Source organism: Crocodylus siamensis, chromosome 2, assembly GCF_052110815.1.
Source record: "Crocodylus siamensis isolate JL-2025a chromosome 2, ASM5211081v1, whole genome shotgun sequence".
Lineage (NCBI taxonomy): Eukaryota > Metazoa > Chordata > Crocodylia > Crocodylidae > Crocodylus > Crocodylus siamensis.
This window is the reverse complement of record NC_143396.1, coordinates 230235328-230260296: the sequence shown is the minus strand read 5'-3', so window position 1 is coordinate 230260296 and position 24969 is coordinate 230235328. Positions and strand designations below refer to the sequence as shown.

The window sequence follows — 24969 nt, the reverse complement described above, 5'->3', positions numbered from 1 at the left end:
GAGAGACTGGGTCCAGGCACCTGTGAAGCCTAAAGGAAGTAACAGACAATGAACAGTATGTAAGACTGGGCTTTTTCAGTGGTCTTAGCTGATTCTGTTCCTTCTTCTGTGCTGCTGTTAATCTAATATCCTTTCCCTGATATTCCTCATTCAGCACAGATCCATCTCAGGCAAAAGATTTCCCCAAATACTAATTTCACACCCCTCTCTTAAAAATCTTACTATAGCAGCATCTCAAGACATCATCAAGTCACAGCATAAGAAATTAATGTGTTTGTTTCAAAATAGCTAGTGCCCATTCAAAAACAAAAATCACTGCTCATCTGTGCCTGGATGCATGTTTCTTACGCCCTAGCAATGAAATGCAAATGACATCAAAGTCCAGAAGGCTCCCTACGTGCAAGAAAGCAGGTTTTGAATTTAGAAACCTCAGACATCCTGCTGTATGAGTACTCAGGATATTGCTGCCTGTCATGCCACCTTGACAATGGCATAAAAGAGACCATTTCTTCCCATATTCCTGCTTGTCTTCCCAGTTTAGAAGACCAGCTAATTCTCTGATACTGTGTGTCATATAGTTTGATGCTGCTCCTTCAGAAGCTTTACAATCAACTTCAACTTTCTTATAGTTGTTCTCAAATTGAATCTGCTCCCTCAAACTTTTACACACAATATTTATGTCAATGATAAACAATTTAGATCAAGGGTAGCCAACCTGTGGCACATGTGGTCTCTGCATGCAGCACAGGACAGATAGTGGGGGACAGGCAGTGAAAGGGTACCGGTCATTCGGGGAGCACAAGGCAGGGAACAGAAAGCAGAGCAGCAGATCAGACAAGGGAAGGGGACTGGAATGGCACCTGGGGAAGGTGTGAGGGAAATTTGTGGCCTGCCTGCCAAAAGTTCGGCTCCCACTGTATTAGAAAAAGGATTGTCCAGTGGTTTAGGATACTAGACTAGTATATCTAAGACTGGTTTCACATCCCTGCTGCATTATAAACATATGAAATCTTATCCATATTTTACAGAAGAAGCAAAGCGAACAATATTTCCCAACTCTATCGGTGTTGTAAAGATACATTGATGAAGACTGTGGGGTGCTCAGATACTGTGAGGGGGACCATATTTGTACCATAGATAGATATATACAATTAAAACAAATGTGCAGTCAGACCTAACAAGATATGTCCCTCATCTCAACTCTTGATCATTTCCCATGGGGTTACTCCTGTTCCTCCATCCCCATCCTTTGCTTCTAAACACAGCACATGGGATAGGGACCAAGTCTTAGTTTACTATAAAGCATCACACACATTTTTCGATGGAAACACAAGCAATAGGTGAAATATAACTGAAGCTATTAAATTTCCTGGCAAGAGAGAATTATTATCATGACAATACTATTTGAATACATTTTATATGAACTTCCCTACGCTCATTCTGTGCTGCTTTGCTACTCTTTTGTGGTGGCTTTGTGAATCCCTGTCTGTTGGCAGTACTACCCTGTGCACTTCCTGTCAGATAAGTCTAAGCTCTTTGTGGCTGGGACCTTTTTTGGTATAATTGTTCTAAACCATGTACACTGGAGCCCTGATACCTAAATGAGACCCCTAAACGCCACTGTAACAAAACTATATAATAATAAAATATAATAAATACAAAAAACCCCCATAGTAATAAAGGATTAAAAAAAAGAGGAGATCCAAGCAGCCAACTAAGCTTTTGAAATAAAACACTGGATTTCTTGGTCTACTTGTACCTGACGTTTCTGTTCCTCTAACTGAAGCCAGTTGATGGATTCCACTGGGGGCTCCTGGAATTTCCACTGGAGATCAGATTCCAATTGCCGGAGGTCAAAGGCCAAGCACCAGCTAGTCCCCTAAGGACAGGAAAACGTGACTCCATACATGACATTCGGCACACTGATAAACTGCTAAGAGTCCAACAAGCGTGAGGAGGACATGCAAACCCCCAACTATGCAATTGTCCACACAAAAACTATTGAAATATATAGACGGTTTGGACTTTTCTTCCAAATGGATTTAAACTAGGGCTGTGGAACCATTCAAAAATTTGATAGCAATTAGATGCACAATTTAAAAAAATGAGTCGCAGACGTGATGGGCTAGCTGGCAGTGACCTAGCCCAGGGGTTTTGAAAGTGCAAAAGATGATCGGAGGACTTGGGATTCCCTTTCCTCACCAATCTGGTAATGATTTGGCCCAGGGGTTTTGGAGGGGTAAAAAATGATTGGAGGACTTGGGATTCCCTTTCCGCACCAATCAGGGCCCAGAGACTCATCCCCCCATGTCCCGATTGGCCCCTTGGGTCACCTGGAGGGGGATAAAAGGGGCAGCGTGGGCTGACTCAGGGGAGAGACCAGCAAGGGACAAGAAAAGAGCTTCACAGAGCTGAGCCAGGAGGGCAGGAGCAGTGCCCCAGAAGAGCCTGAAAGAGCAGGACCTGCAGGCAGCAGTGGGACCCTCAGCAGCACAGCGTGTGGCCGGCAGGAGAGGCTCCCCACTGGGCTCCAGGATCACCAGGGAGAGGCTGCAGCCAGAAGGAGAGGCTCCCCAGCTCCAGGAAGGATCTGAGCAGTGACCTGGGAGGGTCCCAATTCTGCTTCCAGCTCCTCCAATCCAAGGCCAGGCAGCTCAATGTGTGGCTGGGGCTCCAGGAAGGTCAAGACCCCTAGCAGGCTGGAGCAGTGCCACCAGTGGTGGCTGCAAGGCAGTGGGAGGTCTGTTTTCAAGTCCTAGCTGAGGTGACTTGGGGTGAGCGAGCTAACAAGAAGCAAATCTTCTTGCAGTGGAAAGGGCCCCTCCCCCTCCAGGTACCAAGGCCCTATATTTTCTTGTCATTTGACAGTTTGCGCCTTTTTTATATTTCACCAACCCGTATTGTTTGTTCTGCTGTTTGTGTTTTTATATTTTCTTAACCCTTGTTTTTTTGTCAATGATTGTAAGTGTCTAACCTCTGTTGAATCATGCCCCCTTGGGGCAGTGTGTCCACTATACCCTCTGATTTATGCCTGTTATGTTCCCAGCATTAAAAGATATATGGTTAAGTCCCCATTGGCGGTCTGGCTCTGCTGTATAGGGGGAGGAGAGTCCCTACACCTCCCACAGCACTCGTGTACCTGCTTTGATCCCTTCAATTGGAGAGGGGGTACCTCTTAGAGTACCACCCGGGGTACACAATTAATCGCGATTTTCATCACACAGCTAAAGCCTTAAAATTACGTGCAGAAAAACTCAAAATTATGCAGGTACTTTGCATTGTGGGTGAGTGTGGGGGGGAATTTGTGAAGGTGGGGAGGCTGAGGAGGGGGGACCCCTGCACTTCCTGGCAGGATGTGGGATACTGGGGGTCAGGAGTGAGGGGCAGCAGCAGGGTTGGGGGGCTGTGGTTTGGGAGTGAGAGGCAGACACATATGCACACACACAAACCACACACAGCGCCCAGCAGCTAAGTCTGTGGAAGTAGGGCTGCGGGGGAAGGAAGGAGCAGGGGGTTGATTGAGGCCTGCATGGTAAGGGAAGGAGTGGGGCAGGGACAGGGGCGAATGGGGCCCGGGAGGATTGTGGGACAGAGCCACAGGCAGCTCGTCTAGGAGTATGGGGTGCACATGCCACTCCCCACCACTGCATGTACCCCCTGGGGAGGCATGGGGGCCATGTGCCCCTGGGTTTGTGTGCAGGGTGGAGGTGGGCTGCCTGTTGCTGGCTGGGGCTCTGTGCCCCACTGCCTTTGCCCCAGGAGTCGTGTGCTGGCCGCACTGCACATCCCCTGCCTACCCAGCCACAGGAGGCACAACATGGTGTCACACAGCTCCCAGGGCAAAGGCAGCAGGGACAGAGCCCGAGCCTGCAGCAGGCAGCCTGCCTCTGCACCATGCACAGGCACCCTGGGGGTGTGCGCAGTGACAAGAAGTCACTCTCCCGCTGTGCCCCAGGCGGCCTGCCCACAGCTGCATTCCACATCCCACCCTGGCCCCGGGACCCTGCCCTACTCCCTCCCTTACTATGCAGGCCTCAATCTGTCCCCACGCACACCCCACTGTCCCTCCACAGGCTTAGCTGCTGTGCGGTGTTTGCGTGTACACACACATGCGCTGCACCCCCTCTTGTTATACAAATAGACTTTTTGCCTATTGCTTTTAATTTAATGTATTTTCTTGAGTTTTGCATTGCCTTAAAAAACTCCATTTTGCATTGCTCTGTGGCTTGATGTAAGTGTTCAAACCTTTGTATGCTGTATGTGTGAGAGAATGGGTGAGAATGTGTCTGTGGAAAAGGAAAACATCAGCTGGCGACTGGCTGAAGAATGCAGACAGATAAAAGACCAAACAAGAAGAATCCACCCCAGAACAGCGTGAGAACAACAGCAATTGACCTTCAAGAAAGAACACAGTGATAATACAGCAAAAGCCTAAAGGACTGGGTAGATTGACAGGGTTATAAAAGATGGGATGAGACGTATCAATTTTGGGTCTTGTTCTGCATGTCATCCTGGAGCGTGGGTTCGTCTGATGAGATGGACTGGCAGGAGCCCGGCTTCTACTTGTAATCAACTGGGTGTATGTGTGTGCATGTGCACGTGTTAAGCACTTAATCAATAAACACAGCATATTGCCTTATCCTCCCTCATAAGGTCTCGCTTGTGTTTGAGCAATTGGCAATTTGTGTAACACTCTTTCCCCACGGCAGCCACCCAGAGCCTGCACTCAGGCTGCCCTAAGGTCCTCTGCACTGTCACTACTGCCCCACTGGTGGCCCGGAGGCAGTGGTGATGGTGGCAGAGCAGAACCCAGGCATGGGCTCCAAAGCCATGCGTGCAATTAACACATTAAAAAATTAAGGCAAGTACCAATTAATGCATTAATTGCACACATTAACTACAATTAATTGACAGCCCTATTTTAGACGCATGGATTTTGTATTGAACATTTGAAAAGAAGGAAGTAGGGAAGATGGGGAAGTAGGCTTTGTTTTTTATGAAAGAAGAATACACAGAACAAAGAGTCAGATGAGAAGAATTCCATACCTAGCTGTCACAGACTCACCACATAACTGCAGGCAAATGAGTTATTAAACCATTGTTAGCACCGGTTACTTGTAATACTCAAATGCCTCCAGGGGCCTTGTTGTGCTAGGTCCCCATGTACAACATTATAAAGAGAGCTCTTGTCCCAGGAAATTCATGGTCAAAAACACAAGAAATAAAATCAACAATAGAAGATAAGCCAGTCCAAGTACAATACCATACTTTGTATTACCTGCAGCAGTCACAGCTGTAGGTAACACATTTGGGTCTGAAAACAATATATAGCCATTGTGGTTGCAAGAATGATATGAAATTAATGTAATACCCAGCCAGGGCCAGCTCCTACACACTGCATTCCCATCATCTGATTTCAGTCTTCTTTACTGTTCTTTCCCAGTTCATCTCCAAACCTGTTTTTCCCGTCCCTTAATGGCTTCTTGCCCAGCCTCATCCAGGCTCTGCTCCCCTTCTCTTAGCAGTTCACATAAAATCTTCATACATAGAGTTAGTGATTTATGTCTTGTGTTCATTGTTCATCTTCTAGCTCCATTTTATAGCCCTGGCACAGAAAGAGAGGCGGAAAAGTAAAGTAGAGGAGAAGTCAGGACAATAAAAGGAAATACATAGCAGTTTCCCTCTCTTAGGGCGAGCAGAAGGAAAGTGAAATCTCTATTTGAGCAGCTAGGGGAAGGCATTAAAAAGTTAGTCTTTTCAATATAAAATCATCAGACATGCACTGGCAAAGGAATAAAGGGGGCTTAAGGGAAAAGCAAAAGAAAAAGAAAAAAAACACTACTTGATTTCTTTAATCCAATTAATTCCTGGTTCATACTCAATATTTGATCTTCCGAAGTTGGTAAACTGGTGTGTGTGTGCATGATAATAAAACAAAGTGACTATAGACCATTCTTAGGCTCCACTCCATTGTCTTCACCACTAGAGACACCTTGTAAGGACTTGGAATTCTGCTCCCATTCAACATAAAGATAATTATTAGCAAAGTGAAGTCACGGCCTCTTAACATTCCTCTTGCCTTGCACCATGACTTCCAGTTTAAAAGGGAATGCTCATGAAGTACTGGAAGAGAAAGGAAAGTATGTGGGGTACAGTGACAATGCAGAGTTTCTTGGCCCAGTCAAGAATTGAAAAGAAGGATTTATTTTGGGAACTGTGAAGAGTTGGAGTCATATAGGAGGTGCTTCTGTGTTGATTTAGCAGCAGATAAAGGATTCTTTCCTCCATTCAGACCAAGTCCTGCTGCTCCAGGAAAGGTAGGGCCTTGGTTGTAGTGTGATATGTATCTAGAAATTTGGGGAAAGCTAGTTTTAGAGAGTGGTACTAATGTTCTTCCTATTTATATCTAGGAGGATATATACATCCTCCACCTCTGTAGCATCCAAGTGCCTCCTGGAAGAAAGGGAAAACAAACAAATAGAAGAACTTTAGTTCACTGAAGATTCACACAAGCAGCCAGCAGCTTTTAGCTGGAAGGGCAAGACTTATTACCCACCCTGTCAAAACACACAACTTGTTTCAGGCTGTACTAGGTCTGAGCCAAGAATATTTGCAAACCCATGCAGAAAGCACAAAAAAATACTGAACTTTTTATTAACAAGAATGAGCAATAAGAATGTAGCAGACTTGCCTTTCAGAGCTTGGAAATCTTGAAATCTTGCTGTTTTCACTGGTGGAGCTCATCCACCAATCAGGAGGCAGCAAGAAGAGTTAAGTCTTTCCCCTTTCCTGAGGGGAAGGGGAGAGGAGTTCCCCCACCACACATTCCTGGACCCGATTGAAGACTGCAACACTGTCAGGTCCGGAAGACTGCAGGGGCGGAGCCCTAGAGCATATAAAAGGAGCTGCGTGCCCAGCACGAGGAGAACACATCCAGGACAGAGAAGAACAGGGTTAGAAGAGCTGAGGAGAGCTGCTCAGCAGGGCGAAGCAGTAGCCCAGAAGCGCCCCTGAAGGCTTCCATCAGCGGGGAATGGCAGACAACTCCAGCAGCTAGGCTCTCAGTGTGCAGCACAGTGCACAGCATCCAGACCCTGGGAGCTGCATGAGGTGGCTCAGGTCCACAACCTCTGGTGTGAAGCCAGAGACCCAGTGCATAGGCCAGTGCAAGGAGTAGGACCTTTAGAGCACTTGGGCGGCTCAGGTCCTCAACCCCTGGAACGTGGCTGGGAGGTCGGTGCAGGAGGCGCTGCACAGAGGGCCCGGGAGCAGACCAAGCCTGGTGCTGCATGAGGCAGCCCAAGCCTCCAACCCATAGCAAAAGCTTGGGTCCAGGGAGCCAGATGGTGATCGGCCCAAGCCAGAGGTCCCAGACAGGCCCAAGCCAGAGGTCCCAGAAGCCCTTCATAGTGGAGCCCTGTTCCAGGGGACAGTGACCCCACTGAAGCCCACTGCAGGTGAGAGAGCAGCTTGGCGCAGAGGACAAGGGCCATCCTCCAGGCCTGGGAGCTGTGAGTTGCAGGGAAAAAAAGATTCCCACAGGGGAGGGGGAGTCCCCCCTGGTTAGTTAAAGGTTTCTGAAAGTGGAGGTCCCACTGGGAGGGCCCCCCTAAAGTTACCAGCTTCCTTGTAGGGCTTGGGAAAAGCCCAAGAGCATTGGGGTTTCCCCTAGAGATTGAGTTTCTCTTTGGGGTTCTTGCACCATCAGTGGTGTGAAGTCGTGCCTTATATTTTGTGAACTCTCATGTTGTAAATTAGTAGATTAGTAAAGTCCTAGGGCTCAGCTGGGACCCCCTGTTGCTATCATTTCACCTGTTGTTTATTTGTATTTATTTGACTTATTTATTGTTCACCCATAATTATCTATAGTTTATCTGTTGGCTATCTGTTTATTTGGGGGTTTATCTGTTTCAGATCAGATACTTACCTGTGACTTACCTGTATCTGGAGCACTGGTATAAAGTTTTATGGCATTTACCCAGAGGGTATTGTTTATGCTATTTGTTTAAATATATATATTCAGCACCAATAAGCTATGTTGGTGTTGAATATAGATATAGATATGTATATATAGAGAGAGAACATATGTTTATATCCATGTTTCTTTTCCTTGTGATAACTATATATACATTTATTTACATTAACTTAAGTCCCCTGATTGTCCTGGCCTGGTTCTATAGGGACCGAGGGAAGATGAGCAGTCTGCAGTTCCCCCACAGCATACCTGCCAGCTAACAATCCCCCTCAATTGGAGAAGGGGAGTATATACCCAAGTTACCTGGGCCACAAGATGTTTCAAATCCTTTCGAGAAAATAGCTTATTGGTGTTGAATACAATAAAAAGCAGCAGTGAATTGCTGATTCTTATGACTCAGCTGGAGAAAAGAAATAAGAGTTGAGGAAGTGACAGCTAGCAAGAAAGTTTAACAGCTCCTGTAGCTCTCAAGTTTTCTGAACCCACAAATGCACGACCCCTGGAGTGTATTTTGCTTACATTTTTTATTATATTTGAGCAGTATGAAGAACAGAGCACTGAACTGGTACATAGGACAACCAGGGTCCATTTCAGGTTAGACCCTGAGTAAGTCAGTCACTCTCCCCTCTGTACAACAGTATCCTTATCTGTAACATGACAATGACCTTTGCAAAATTATTAGAGTTGTAATAATGAAGAGGTGCTATGTAATAATGCAGGTAGAATTCTAACTAATTAATTACCTTTGACTGACATCCGGGAATGTCTCCTTGCTAAAAAGGAGGTGTATACCCAATGGAAAGAAGGGGTCATCACCAGAGATGACTATTCTGCAGTCACTCGGAGTTGTAGGGGGGCAGTTAGGAAGGCCAAGGCAAAGATGGAATTAGGACTAGCTTCTCAGCTTAAGGACAATAAGAAGTCCTTTTTTTAAATACACAGGGGGCAAAAAGAAGGTTCCGGGTAATGTGGGGCCCTTGCAGGACACGTTGGGAAATTTGGTCGTCACACCAGACGACAAAGCTAACATGTTTAATGATTTCTTTGCCTCTGTCTTCCTAAGTAGGGACCAGAACAGCCACCTCCCTGCTGGGCCCCCCTTGGGCCCCAGGGGAGGCACACCCGGGCCAAAGGTTAGCATGGAACTGGTTAGGGGGCTTCTGGAGGGGCTGGACATGTTCAAGTCGGCCAGCCCAGACGATCTCCACCCTAGAGTCCTAAAGGAATTGACCAAGGTCATTGCAGGACCCCTGGCATGGCTCTATGAGCACTCGTGGTGCTCTGGTGTGGTCCCAGAGGACTGGAAGAGAGCCAACATGGTTCCCATCTTCAAAAAGGGGAGGAAGGAGGACCCAGGAAACTATAGGCCAGTTAGTCTTACCTCAATCCTAGGCAAGCTGTTTGAGAAAATTATGCTGGCACACATCCAGGAGGGGCCAGCTGGGGGCTGCATGCTTAGGGGCAACCAACATGGGTTCATCAGTGGCAGGTCCTGTCAGACCAAACTGGTGGCCTTTTACGATCAGATCACCAGATCATTAGATGCAGGGGGAGCAGTGGACATAGTCTTCCTGGACTTCCAAAAGGCATTCGACACTGTCTCTCACCCCATTCTCATTAAAAAACTGGGGAACTGTGGTGTCGATGCCCACACAGTCAATTGGGTTGCCAACTGGCTGGAGGGCCACACCCAGAGGGTGGTAGTGGATGGGTCCTTCTCAACCTGGAAGGACGTGGGCAGTGGGGTTCCGCAGGGCTCGGTCCTCCGGCCCGCACTGTTCAACATCTTCATCAGTGATTTGGATGAGGGGGTTAAAAGCACCCTGTTCAAATTTGCCAATGACACTAAGATGTGGGGGGATGTGGGCACGCTAGAAGGAAGCATCAGGCTTCAATCAGACCTAGACAGGCTACAAGGGTAGGCAGATGTGAATAGGATAGGATTCAACACAGACAAGTGCAAGGTGATGCACCTGGGGAGGAACAACCGGCACCATACCTACAGGTTGGGGAACTCCCCCCTTGTCAGCACGGAGGCGGAAAAGGATCTGGGAGTCATCATTGACTCCAAGATGAACATGGGCCGGCAGTGTGGGGAGGCAGTCAGGAAGGCCAACCGTACCTTGTCATGCATCCACAGATGCATCTCAAGCAGGTCCAATGAGGTGATTCTCCCCCTCTATGCGGCACTGGTCAGGCCGCAGTTGGAGTACTGCGTCCAGTTCTGGGTGCCACACTTCAAGAGGGATGTGGACAGCATGGAGAGAGTCCAGAGGAGGGCCACTCACATGATCAGGGGACAGAAGGGCAGGCCCTATGAGGAGAGGCTACGGGACCCGAACCTGTTCAGCCTCCAAAAGAGAAGGCTGAGGGGGGAATCTAGTGGCCTGTTATAAATTAGTCAGGGGGGATCAGCGGGCATTGGGGGAGTCACTGTTCCCCCGTGCACTGCCAGGAGTGACCAGGAATAATGGTCACAAGCTGGCAGAGGGCAGGTTTAAGCTGGATATCAGGAAGCACTACTTCACAGTCAGGCCGGCTAGGATCTGGAACCAACTTCCAAGAGAGGTGGTCCTGGCTCCTACCCTCGGGGTTTTTAAGAGGAGGTTGGATGAACATCTTGCTGGGGTCATTTGACCCCAGTATTGTTTCCTGCCATGGCGGGGGGTTGGACTAGATGATCTACTCAGGTCCCTTCCGACCCTAGAAACTATGAAACTATGACAAAGGCTTTAATTGAAGGTGGGAGAAACACTACCATTAAATTGAACAAGCAAGAGTCAACGAAGAAAAAAATTTCTTCATTTCAATCGTGTGTGATGGCCAGAACCGGAGGGATTAATAAGCAATAAATATGTGCTTCTTGGAGGCATTTGGAATTTTTGCCTAATATAAAGTTTGTAACACGCAAATGTAACTTGTCTGTCATAAGTTTAACCAAAATGATAAAACTAACTGTTTGTGGAACTGACTGGGCCCCAAAGGCAAAGCTGTAGCTGCAAGATTAGTTGACCTAACGGTTTTTGCTCAGGGTTCAGCCTTGACGATAAAAACTGGATTCAACCACCTGGCACACCCAACACATTCCAGGAAAGCATGTCCCAAGAAAGCATATTCAGAAAAACCCAGAAGGGGTTGGGCTTAGGTAGAGTAATATCAATCTCAGACCTAAAGGTGCTCCACTGTAATTTGCTTATTGGATAAACCCGAGTCTAGGTAGTAACCTTTTATGATAATTTTTAACACCTTTCAATCCCATAGGGTAACAGCTATAGGGCAAGATTGTGAGTGGCTCTAAAGCCAACAGATTAGCATAAAACTAGGTATAAAAAGCACATGCATCAGGTGACCAGCAGAAAGAAGGCAAACAGAACGGTCATTGCTGTTCCAGCCCAGACTCTGGACTCCTGGTGTGAGTGCGGATCGGAACCCAATCAAGACACCTTCCCTAGTAATCCCTCCGACAGCGTCAATCAGGGATGCCTGACTTCACTGGAATCACTTGGCATCGAGGGACTATCGATAAATTGTCAACCCATGTCTGTCTATCTGTTGTTTTGAACAGCCCAGTGGCTGATACCCTTGCAGTGCTCAGTTGGCCTGTGACAGAATAGATCCATCTATCTGTTGTTATTATCTGTTGTTATTATTTACTATTAGCTCTTTAATACTGCATTATCTTCTTATTGCATTTATCTTTCTGTTAACTGTTGTGTGTGTAAGCTATAATTAATTTGCCTTTGCTTCACTCCCAACTTTGCCTCCTCAATCCAAAACTGAACTGAACAGCCCAGTGGATGATACCCTCACCCAGTTGGCCAGCGATAGAATTGATACACTCACAGTGCCCAGCTGGCCTGTGACACATGTGGCCTCAAAGAATCACATTAAGCAAACATGCATTTTCTATATTTCCCTATTTGTTTTGTTTTGATTTGGTTTTGGGGGGGCAGTTCTATTTGCTTGTTGCTTTTAGAAATGGAGTAGTTAAAAGTTAACAAAAATGATAAACTAACTCATTTCTGAGTAAGACATAAGCTTTCCAGCATGACAGTTCAAATATGGAGTCAGCACATTCAGTTCAGAGAAATGCCACACATGTGAACAGTGGAGATTCCCAAATACTTTGTTTTGATTAGACTGTAGAGCAAAGTAAAGCAATTCCATCCCACATGGCAGCAGCATCTCACATTCATTTTATTTCTTCACATTTATAAGTTGCCTACATCGTGAGCACTAGATATATCACAGAATTCCTCCAACACAAACACTTTAATAAAATCATCTTATAAATCTCTTAAAAACATACTACCTCAAAAAAATCCAGCCAACTTTAAAAAACAACCTACATTCCAACCTCTTTCAAACACATTCCCTTCATCGTCCATAAAAAGTTCTGCAAAAGTAGATGAGTGCTCACAAAACCTGGACAAAAATTGAAGGGCCAGGTTGTAGTGGCAGGAGGGAAGCAATTTTCAGAGTCAAGGATTCTTTACCAGAAATTCCCAGCACCTTCCCCAACTACGCTAGAAGGCTGTTAAGTGGAACTGCTCTAGAAACACTTAGGAAAGCACTCTCTGTTTGCTAGCACCCAACCTGTTTAAAGGTTTCATAGCCCAAACACTGAACACTTTAAAACATTACATGAAGCAGATATTAAAAATAAATAAATAAAAATCTTTTAGGCTTAGATGCTTGAATTAGGCTGTAGAATAATGAGCCCATTTTATCTGGGCCTCAAAACATAGGACTCTGTTAGCAAACCAAATTCTTCCTCCATACCTTGCCATAGTGTCTGATTTGGATTCTACCAACATCTCACTCCTGACATCCCAATGTCAACTCTTACATGGGTCACTGAATAGAATAAGTGTTTCTAAAACACCATTGTACCTGTGGTTGTGGCAAACACCAAGAGAAAAATTGCTTGCTCCTTAAAACACACATAGGTAAGTGACTCTGAACTTGACATTTGGTAAAAAAAGAACTGTTATTGTTATCTCTTTGGGCTTTGCATACTCTGTAAAGGCACAGAAGAGTGGGAGAGGGAGAGAAAGAGAAAGGTTTCCACCATATCTGGAGTAAGTTTTCAGTGCTATGCGTGCCTCTCCCATTCGAGAAGGTAGCTTGCAGCAGCCACAGCCTCAGTGTGGCTGTTTGAACCATATGCCTTTGGCGCATCACAGTCCACTTGTATCCCACACCAAGAAGGTTCTTAGGTCCTGATGCCCTTCTTTAACTTCCTCCTGTGCAGAGCCAAATGGAGGGCTTTAAAGAGCGTGTCCTTGTTATTCAGAACGTTGTAGCAGTTCACTCCCACCAGCCTATCAAAATCATATGGCTCAAAGGTAAAGTTTAGTGTACGATAGGGAGAGTCTTTATTCTCAATGACAAAGTCACCAAAGGATCTCTCATCTTCTGACTCCCGTTCTATTCCTGTAGCAAGAGAAAAAATGAATTCTGAAGGTTTTCCTCACACCTTTTAATGAGATACAGCAGAGAAAGTCACAGAATAACTAAACATGTATTGAATCTGGGTCATTCTTCTGGCTAGTTTTGCCTCTCCTTAGCTGACAGCATCAAGTTACTAAACTGTTACAGAAAATAGTAAGGCAGACAAGATTCTTTGGGTAGATGTAATATCTTTTATTAGAACAACTAAATAGTTGGAAAAAATTGTACTTTGCAAGTTTTCAGGCACAAACATCCTACTTCAGGCATAGAGAGAGTCACCTGGTGAACTGTGTGCACTCTTAGGTAGAATAGGAGCCAATATGTAAAATGCAGGTCTGTGAAAATGCAAATGCATGGCAGTGAGGATCGGATGGATGGACGACAATAGGTGAGAGACAGGTGGGACGGGGGAAATAGTGCACTAATGATAGAAGAATGTAGGAGGTAAACTGCAGACAGGTTACCTGGAGTTTGGATTTATGGCACATTATAACCCATGTCTATATTTAGTCCATGATTTTTTTGTATCCAGTAGATTTATGAAGTTCATAGACTCATCTACAAAAGATGTTTTGTAAATTCCCTTTGAGGATTAGAACCAAGAGATCGGAGAGAGAGTGGTTGTCTTGTGATAAATGTGCACCCACAGGTAATTGGGTATTTTTTTCCTTGATAGATTTCCAGTGTGCATTTATTCTGGTATGCAGTTGCTGTTTGCTTTCTCCAACATATTTTCCATCAGGGCATTTGGTCCACTGGATGAGATGTATTATATTTCTGGAGGTGCAGGTGTAAGATCCAGGAATGGTGATGGTTCTGTTGTGGGATGTAGTTATTCTGGGAGCTGTGGAGATGTGTTGGCAGGTTTTACATTTCTTGTCCTGGCATGGTCTGGATTCATTTGGTGTGCTTTGGGCCATAAGAAGTTTGCTTCTGGTGATGAGGTTGGCGGGGGTCATCAGTGATTGTTTAAAGGATAGAACGGGTGGTTCTGGAAAGACCTCTTTAAGAACTGGGTCTTCTAGTATGAGTCAGAATTGTTTGATGATTTTCTATTTAGGTTCCAAGGAAGGACAGTAAGTCATAACTAATGGTGTGCAATTCATGAGGCTTTTCTTTTTGTACTGCAGCAATTCTTCATGTGGCAACCAGGTGACTCTCTCAAAAGTATAATCTCTCTCTCTGGAGGGTGTCCTTGTTGGGTGAAAGCCCTTTTGAGATTTGTGAGGTGACGACCATGGGTATTCTCCTCAATGCAAATTTGATGCATGGAAAAGCTTGGCTGTAAATTACAGCTTTTTTGGTATGTTTAGGGTGATTGCTGGTTCTGTCTCACACCTACTGTCTCCCATCCCTCTGATCCTCACTGCCATGCATTTGCATTTTCACAGACCTGCATTTTACATATTGGCTCCTATTCGACCCAGGAGAGCACACAATTCACCAGCAGACTCTTTCTATGCCTGAAGAAGGATTTTTGTGCCTGAAAGCTTGCGAAGAACAATTTTTCCAACTATTTAGTTGTTCTAATAAAAGATATCACATCTACCCAAAGAACCATGTCTGCCTATGTCCTTAGATGGACATAGCCAACACAGCTACAACCAACATCCCTAGTAACATATTTGCTTTTTAAAAACATAGTCATTAAAGTGTTTAACACCCCAGCGATAAATCCAAAAGACCCTATTGAAAGTAGTGTGTAAGAGACATGTTAGTAATCATGTGTCAGAAGGAAAAAAGAGACAACTTACACCCTAGTGGGCAGGGGTCTGTAGATATGTTTAAAAGACAGCCCCATTTTTTCTATGCTCTCTAGACTTGATTTTAAAATGGATCTTAGAGGCCTAGTAGACAAGAGGTATTTGTATTCTCAAGTGGAAAAATGGCTCTGAAACCGTAAATTACAAGGTCTGGGGCAAAAGTTAAGAGATTACTTCAGTCCCCATAATGCAAATACAAGTACCTTTATGCCACCAAATGAAAAATTTTAAACCATAAAGATTAGGTCACTGCTAACCATCATACAAGGCAAAAATATTCCATGGGGCAGCCACTAGCTCACAGATAAACAAGTAAGTATCTAGCTAGATTCTTCCACCCCTTAACAAGCGTTTGAGACAGATAACAAAGTTGATGTTGTTCTGGCTGTAAGAAAATAGCAGTTTAATAAGTTAAAGGAAACTAACAATGGAAAAGATTCAAGCTGTTACAGTTAGGAATGTCCAGGCAGTCCCAACACCCTGTCTAGCTAAGCATACCTGAATGCTGCAAGGAATCTGCACGCACTCTCCCTTACCTGGTGCTTTGTATTTCCGGAACGTGTCATTCACCAATGGAAAGTGAAGCACTATGGGAGCCTTTGGGTCCTCATCATCCATAAACATATAACACTCCTTTGGCTTCTTTTCATCTTCCTTACTCAAGATGATTTTTGGAAAGGGGATGTCCCGTTCTTCACAGTATTTCTGAGTCAAATTCAAGACCTATGATCAGAAAACAAATGTCAAGAGTTATTTCAGTTATGCCTAACCATAATGCTTAGAGGGAGAGCATTAGATAAAAATTTCAGCCTCCTACTCAGCAATGTTATCAAGTGCTAAAAAGCAAGGGTGCGGGGGGAGGGCTAGAAAGGAACATGCACAAGGAACAGGGAAGAAGACGGAGTGGCAGAGCAGGACAGTGCAGAATATGGAGAGTTGCTGCTGGTGTCACCTCTAAAACAGGCAGCCACAATTAGGGCTGGTGCCCCACTGATCCAGCCCTAGTTACACTACCATTTCTGACACTAAACAATAGCAAAAGCATTAAAAAATAATCTATTCAGTGAGTTGTGTGCTCACTGCAATAGGACTTGACCACTAAATGCTATGGAAACAAGTTTACATTGAAAAGATAAGTACTCCAGCATCGAAGTGACATACAGTTGGAGTAGACATACAACACACACACACTGAAATAACTTTTTCTAGAATAAATATACATCTTGCCTCCTCAGAAGTAACTTTATATTGGAGAACAGAATTTTCTCTGGCATAAGTGCTACGTGTCATGTGTTATCTCCAGAGGAAATTGACAACAGCCCAGAATAAATGCAATGTATGCCTGCACCCTGTTTACTGCCTTCCTATCTGATTTTTGGGTCAGTTTCCCCAAATTATTTCTATCCCAAACACCTTTCATTCCCAGCATCTGTCTAAACAGATAAAAGGGTTCAAATGAGAAATGAATGATGTGGGAAAAGATTAATTTAGTTTTCTTGAGAAAAAAGAACAAACAAAAACTAAAATACGGCATAACATCTGAGACAGAGAAATATGCCAATGCGCAATTTGCAAAAATTCAAACTAATCTTGTGTTTTCTTGCTTCACAACTCAAAAACCCTCCCTGGTTAAAAGAACCTCATTAGCCTTGTTCCCAGAATGAATTAGTTAGCAAACTAGCTCTGTACATTGCCTGAATAGGGGAATACAATATTTATATTGTATATATAAATTTTATACAATATTTATATAGTGAAATTCTAGCCCTCTGAGGAATTTTAAACCATTGGCTGCCTAGCCACATGCTTGGGGATGGAGGAAGTGTTTTAATTAAAGCAGAAAGCCACTCTAATTAAAATGCCTCACCGTTCCATGTATTATGCTCCCAAGGACTTAAAATGGCTACAGAATGCTTATCTAAACCTTGTTGAATGAGGTTTAGGTAAAAATGCTCCAGCGGCCATTTTTAAATACATGGGAATTGACACATATGACGGTAAGGCCACGCCAGAGCTTTCTATTTAGAACACGAACCAGCACATGTACAGGCAGCCATTGGCTCTGACACAAAGGGGAGAAAATCTAAACAGTAAGCTAATATCACATCACCTTTAATTGAGTGTAGCTAACACTACATCACTTTTAAAACTCTCTCAAAGCACACTTCAATTTCATTTCCATTTAATTCAAACAAAGGAAATTCCCAGCTGGTGTCTGAGGTGTACATCTGTTTTTGCAGAAGTTTTATAAATGAACTACACACTTGAAAATTACAGACATTTTCTATATCAACATTCACAGTTAGACTTGAAAGGAGACTTTCAGAAGACACTCTGATTTCTTTCCTCAATAAAACCAAATGATAAAATGTTTCTGTAATTAATACGCAAATATAACATTGGAATGTTAGAAATACATCATCTGACACATTTGTAGAAAAATGGGATACTGTTTTATTACCCATTTCTAGCAATAAAATAAGCAGTTTGTTATGAAATGATGAAACAACTGCTATTACCGAATCTCATGGATCTCTACTTCTATAAACATATAGTGGACAGCCGCTGAGAAATGTCTTACTAAGACCAATATTTACATTGATGAGATAGTTGAAAATAAACAGATTATATCTAGATACTTTGCTAGAAATTCAGATTAACTTTTTAAGCTTACATATGCTGAATTTAGCTATGTTAAAAAACGTTTTAAAATACACACTTGCCTGATCCACAATTAGCATGAGGAGAATAATAAACAGCTATCACCATTGCTTTCTCACCTAATAACACATTCTGCTGAAGAATTAGAATTGCACAATTACATACTATATATACTGCCAGAAGAGTCTTCCATTAGATGAAGTAATAGCAGTTTATGCTTTTTTCAAGCAGAAACAGTGGAATTCAAATCACCAATGTCACTGTGACGTTCCAAATGCGGAGTTATGCTGTAGTATGAATTTCACAGTGAAGTGTGTGATGTGACAGTTGAAGATCTAAGTGACCACAGACTTGCTAAAATATGCATTTTCTCCATAAAAGAGCATATGTCAAAACATCTATGACTGCTTCATGTAACCATTACTAATATACGGTCCCATGCTTTTCCCCTTGTCTAACTGGGGTCAGATCTCACCTCAAATGGAGCTTCCCAAGAATAGTTGAATGAGACAATAACATCTACATCGCGCTCTGACTGGAGCACCAATGGAAAGGGAGAGTTTATAGAAAAGCCACCATCTACCAAATACAGGCTGTCTTCCATGGGAGTCAGCTGGTTGGGGAAGGCGTCCAGATGAGTGCCTGAAATGTATCCAAGAAGTCACATTAGTTACCAAAACACTTCTAGTTACCCTTCACCTAAACAAGCAAAGGAGCAGCCACTGAAACTTTTAGAAAAATTATTTAATACACATGCTATAGTCCCACATCAAAATCAGGTCTGCCTTCTGGATATCCAGCAAGCAAAGCAGAAAGCAGATGTCTACCACCTGCTACTTCATATCAGACAAATTCTCAGACTAACTGAGTCAAATCCTCTATTACGGTATAAATAGGCAGCACTCCATTGATTTCAGTGAAGCTGAACCAAACTTACACTAGCAGGAAATTCTCCCCATGTGGTAAAGTAACAGATGATTTTAAAATACTAACTAAATATTCAAAACACAGCCCAATTTCTTTCATGAACAGCTACCTTTCCAGGCCACAAACTTCTTGATGTTGACATAATCCCTGTGAAGATACAGCCCTTGCATGAAGTTGAAGGTTTCACCACTGGTGAAACGGGACTTGAAGAAATCCTGAAAAATTTGTAGCAAGGGTCCCCCTGGTATAACTAGACGAGTCTTTAACCGTGTTGGGTCCCAAAAATGGGATCTTCGGCTGTCATCTAGGAAGAACACAGAATTATCAGAATATATTTCAAAGTATACTTAACCAAATCCAACATTAAGCAGCAAATCTATTCACCTACAAAAGTTTAATCTATTGATGGAAGTCTTTTCCTGCTCCCCCATCTCTGGCCCCCACCCAAAACATCTGGGCACAATAGAATGAAGTCCAATCTACTTAAATACATATTAAAGTTTCATAATATGCGTATCTCATTTAGGTTGACCTGCATGAGTCATGCAATAATTTCTAACTCATTTCAGTGAAACCTTTGCCACCTTGTGATCTTATGGATTCTGTTGCACAAGGGGACAATGGTCACCATGAAACATTCAGAATTCACTATGATGTTCTCATACCTGCAGTGGGAAGTAGTATGGTAAAATCTACAAACACAGAGAAAGAATGTCTACCTATGGGACTTACATGGCCCCTAACATCAGGGTAAATGAACAACTGACAATTGTTAATTAATTTATTCTCTTGGCAACCTCTGAAATTTTACATGTGGAGGAACTAAAGGCACAGGGAGACCAAATGATTCAAGAGCTGTACACAATATCTACAGCTTAGTAAGGGAATGAAGCTAGGTCTTCCAAATGGCACTGGAGCATTCTTCTTGTCCTTTCAGTTAAGACATTGGACTGGGATTCAGGAGATCTGATTCAGTTCCCAGATCTACTACAAACTTTGTGTGACCTTGGACAGGTCACCTAACGTCTCTGCACTGCTGAACCTCAGGTCCCCATCTGTAAAACTAAAACCATGAGTAACATGTTCCTACCTCAAAGAGGCATTGCCAAAGCTTATAGTCACAGTGTTGCCTTTAAGAACAAATATTAAACAAGAGAGAGAGAATACAGGTATTGAATAATCATTGTAAACCATAAGGGAAAAAAGGAAAAGGTGGTGGCCCAATGAGACATGGTAAGGCATAGGAGAGAGAGAAATGAAGCAGTATGGAACAGCATGTCAGTTTTAGAAAGAAGAGAGGCTGACAAAGGAGCGGAGACACTTCCTTGTAGGTTCTATGTGCTACGCAGCATGAAGGACAATAAGCAGTGCACGTCCTTCCAAGAGATGCCCCATAATAGGAGACAGTGGAACTCGGGTGGTTTTAACTATACAGCTCCACCACCCCTACTCTTCCCTTGAAAACTATAAAGGACTTCTTCAATTTTGATACATGAATGTCATGTGATTTTGCTGAAAAACCAAGACCTCCGGAAGCAGCTACCGCACAGGTATTTGGACTTTCTTACCTATGACTTTGATGACATCTTTCAGGGGCTCTAGAAAGCTAAGTCCCATGCCAACTACTTTCAGACAAATATCATCTAGGCTTGCAGCAAAGGCACTTCCCCACATTCCTGCAGAGAGAAGGAGGGGTGAGGGCAAGAGAGACAAGGAAGCATTGATACCACAACTAAGCTTCCCAAACCCAGTGCATTTGCTGGAAGGGCCTAATGGGCTGCTGATCACTGCCTCCAGACAGGTCTCATGCAGGACAGCTGCTCCGGGCCCTCACAGCACGTGCACGCATTCCACTACACGGCAACCTTCAAAAACATCTTTCTATAATAAACACACAAGCAACTAAGGTTACCAATAGCACCTGATCTAAAACCATAAATTGAGGTTTTGAGATTTTCGTGGAAAGTAGAAAAAACAACGGTTTCCACAATCACCATGAAAAATGGTGTTTTCTGCGACTGTGTGTGGAGTCACCCCCCCACCAAAAAAAAAAGCTTACTGAAATACAAAGAAAGTGCAGCAATCCCTGCAACCCTGGAGCATGATGTTTGTGAGAGAGCTGCTAAGAGGCTGAGCTAGTGACAGGCTCAGTGAAGGTGCCAGTTGGGAAAATGAAGGGCTTCAGTACCATCTTTTAAGAAGCCAGATGCAATGCTTCATTCAGAAGATGATTGACTGGCCTCTCAGTCAATCAGCAGCAAGAGGCAGAGCCTCTGAGGCTCCTCAGCCAATTAGTGGTGGGGGGAGGGGGCTTGCCACAAAAAGACCATGAAATCAGCTCCACGCAGCACGAGCACTGCATAAAAATTCCTTCGTCTCGCTGCAGTTTAGGTAGACCTCGACCCATAGAGTCACCACAGCGCAGAAGCATCCCTCTGACATCTGACCAGGCTCTGCCTACGTGGCACACTGCAGCTCAAATGTTCCAATGTAACAAATGGGAAAAACATGCCCTACACTACCGTGGACATATTGCTGCAACATCTCCCATGCTCTAAGACAGGGGGAAGCAACCTTTTTTTAGTAGCCATGCCTCAAATTAGACCTGCACCCTCCCCAAGCACCACTCTTATCCCCTTCTCTTGTCAATCCGCAGCTCTGCTTTGTTTCCTACCTCATCTACCACTGTGCTGCCTTCCTCCTCACCAAGACGCCACATGCTACACACAGAGGCTGCCCATGCCACTTGTGGCCCACATGCCACAGGTTGGCCAGCTCTGCTCTAAGATAAGATCCAAGAGACTGTACTACTGTTAAAATAGCTTAATCCTGGTTAACCTTGACTGCATCATGTGAAGAACACTACTGTATTTTAAATAAGCTACAGCTGTTGAGAAGCACTATTCCTCACATGCTCTTCATCTGGGAACTAGCAAATGTGTGAAACCTAGCAAAAACCTAATATCTGTATTTTCAATCCTGGCAGCCATTTACAGAAATTCATTCTCAGGAGAAAAACCATTTCTTATCTTTCAATTCAAGATCCCCTCCCTCAGCTCCTGACTGTCCTCAAACTTCTTGGTTCAGACCATGACACTCATCTGCATCCAGCAGAGACCACAGTGCAGCCCAGAGGAATAAGCTTCCCCAGGGATCTTAGGCAACTGATTCAATTTGTCTCTTCTTCTTTATACACAGAGGAATGAGGTTTGCCAATAGTAGGCCACTTCTCTCTGCCAAGGATAGTACTCTTTTGAGCAGAGATCTTGCCTGAAAAGCAGAATCAGAGAGTCAGGCAGAGAAATAATGCCACTCCAGTGTTGCCATATATTTTTTGAACAGATACCAGCTGGCAGTTGGTATACAGCTACTGATTTCCACTAGCCCCAGTACTCCTAACCATCACCACCACAATCACCCGTGAGCAAAGGATACTTTTAAGTAACAGGGAGTAAAACAGTTAACATTAGGTTTCAAGGTTAACTAACTGACATGAACAGTATAGACAGGGTAACGTTATTATTTCACAACGTCTGCTTGCAGACCAAGGAAGTCTGGATTGTACTTGGTAACATATAGATGGACTTTTTTGCAATCATTGGAGAAGTTTGGCTTATTTAACCTTTCAAATTTTCCAGCCATGGACAAAATAAGATAGGGGCTTATGTTCCTGAGTTTCTAATCTTCCCCTCCAAACAACTAATTTCAAATCATACCCTGTAGATAGCAAATCCTGGGCTCTGGACGTTTCCGAATTAACTGGCCCATGAAGAACTCACTGTCAAAGTCTTCTGTGTGGATAAATGCCCCGTACTTCCGGAATCCAACCTCATATGGAGTGAACTCACACCATTCTAAGAGCAAGGACAGCAAATAAATGGTAACCTCAGGAATGCAATTAAGTCATCTTTACCTCTGAACATATATAAATGGCTGAAGAAGAACATCCCTCTGTTTCTTCCAGCAGTGCTCACAGAAAATTTTTGCCCACTTCTCTCAGTGAATCACACATGCAGTGGAACTGGCAAGGCTGTTCTGCACAGGAACGTCACAGATTTCAGGTGCTTCCATGAAGAATCCATGGGAAAGGTAGCCCCTGTCAATGAAGCTAGGAGCTAGGATTTCTTAGTGTCTATCATGCTAGTGGCACTAGAAGCAGTATGACTGTCTAAATCAACAGTTTTCAACCTTTTTAGATTTAAGGCACCTCTCCAAAAGTGCTAGTTCTTAGTTTCCGCTCATTTTTTAACTATAGGAAAAGAACAGGGCAATTCTGCTGTTGCAAAGAACTGAAGATGACTTCAACAGGTCAGAATGCTTTAACATTATTGATGCCTACTTTCCTCTGGGTTTATCTTGTGAATTGTGTTTGCACACCTAACATTGCTAACATTGCAATGCACCCTTGAAAAGATATGAAGGTACCTGAGAATGCCATGGCACCCTAGTTGAGAATCACTGGTTTAAATGCTTAATAATGAACATGTAGTGAAGCACCTGAATAAGAATGCTCAGTAATTAGATGGTTTGGTAAATACTTTGCAGCACTGAAGTTTTCATATATTTATTGATTGAATCATTAAGGTGTAAAACAACTTGTGACTATTTTAAAACAGCAGCACAGTGTGTTATGGAAGCATGTCAGTACCAAGCAGAGTAGTACCTGCCAACATCATTACTCAAAATGAGATTGTGACAACCTTCAATCCATAATTAATTATTTATATTTCCAACATCTAAACTTTCTGAAATTTGTTTGAACCATTTACTCAGGCCCAATTTCTATTTTATCTTGAAAAATGGATTAATAAAGGATGCTATAAATATCCTTACCTCCTGTTTAATACTCATCATCAGAAAATGTCATTAATGTCATTTTACTGATAAGGAGACTGAAGCACAGAGAGTGCCCCAGGTCACCTAGCATTCCAGTGGCAGAACTGGAAAAAAAGCCCAGTCTAGCAATCTCTGCAGAGGCCACATCACCTCCCAACTCAGACTAGTAGGTTTGCAAGAGCAATCTAGTTAAGATAGTTCTAAACAATGCCATGAGCATTGCTAAACATCAGTGGCACAGCAACACAGCTGGGCACCTACAGCGTGGGGCATTAGCAACTTCCAGTTGCCACTGGTGATGCTGTGACAACTGCTAGGTTGCCAGCAGCATTCGTTTTTTCACCCCCACACCTCCAGCTCAATGCCCAGGACAGTTGCCCCACTGGGGTTACACCACTGTTGAAGAGAGAAACATTGTTCTCTTTCTAGGTTCTCAGTTTCACTAAACCCTGCCAATTCTTCCTATACAACATTTTGAGAATATCGCCTTTTTATGCATCCTTACCTAAAACTCTGGTCTTGTTATCTTGTGGATCTCAACATTTTTTTTCTCTCGCTTCTAGTATTCCTCAAATTCAAAGTGCCTAGTTCTTTCATTGACCCCTAGGAGACTGACTGCCCAGAGAACAGGCCCATAGGGCCAGCTTCCACCTCCCCTCTTTAGCTTCACATAAAAAACTTTGTGTTTGCTCTTTTGGAAGAAGCTCCTCAGAAACATCTGCCCAGCTTCCCTGTTGCCCTCCATCAAATCTTGCATGCTTACAACAAACCTGATAGCACCTCAGCAACTGCAGTGCTGGAACAACTGATTGGTTTCATGCCATCGTTTCCTTAAGCTTATCCATCTATTGTTTTTTATCTTTTACTTTATATCAGTGCTTCTCAACCAGGGTGCTGCAGCACCTTGTGGTACCTTAAGATCCTTTCAAGGGTGCCACAAGATGCCATGCAATGTTAGCACTGCTGGGTGTGCAAACATGCTTCATAAGCTGAACCCAGAGATTTTAAATAGGAATTCATTGCTTTAAAAAAAACATGGGGCTGCTGTGGTATTCCTGAGTTATTTGCAACAGAAGGATTGTTCTGTTATTCTACAGTCAGAAAATGAGTGAAAAGTAAAAGCTGGCATTTTCTGAGGGGTGCCTCAAGCCAAACTAGGGGTGCCTTGAATCTAAAAAGGTTAAGAGACAGTGCTTTAGATTATAAACCCTTTAAGACCAGACAATATCCTTCACATCTGTGTTTGTACAACACCTAGCACAAAACAGTCCTAGTACATGATTGGGCCTCCTAATTTTGCTACAGTTCAAGTAATCATGGTATTGTATGTGAAGTGGGGTAGGATGGTAAAGA

General features: G+C 43.7%; 1 protein-coding gene across 1 annotated transcript in view; it reads right to left on the bottom strand.

Moving 5' to 3' along the window:
- Positions 1–12155: 12155 nt before the first annotated feature.
- LOC149871839 (cytosolic phospholipase A2 zeta-like) overlaps positions 12156–24969 on the bottom strand; it is a 46931-nt gene continuing 34117 nt past the window's right edge. The window contains exons 15-20 of the mRNA XM_090033355.1: positions 22497–22634; positions 20349–20456; positions 18890–19084; positions 18329–18495; positions 15729–15915; positions 12156–13411 (exon numbers count right to left, since the gene is read on the bottom strand). Coding sequence (XP_089889481.1) covers positions 13191–13411; positions 15729–15915; positions 18329–18495; positions 18890–19084; positions 20349–20456; positions 22497–22634 — 1016 coding nt within the window. The 3' untranslated portion in view covers positions 12156–13190. The remainder of the gene's footprint in view (positions 13412–15728; positions 15916–18328; positions 18496–18889; positions 19085–20348; positions 20457–22496; positions 22635–24969) is intronic.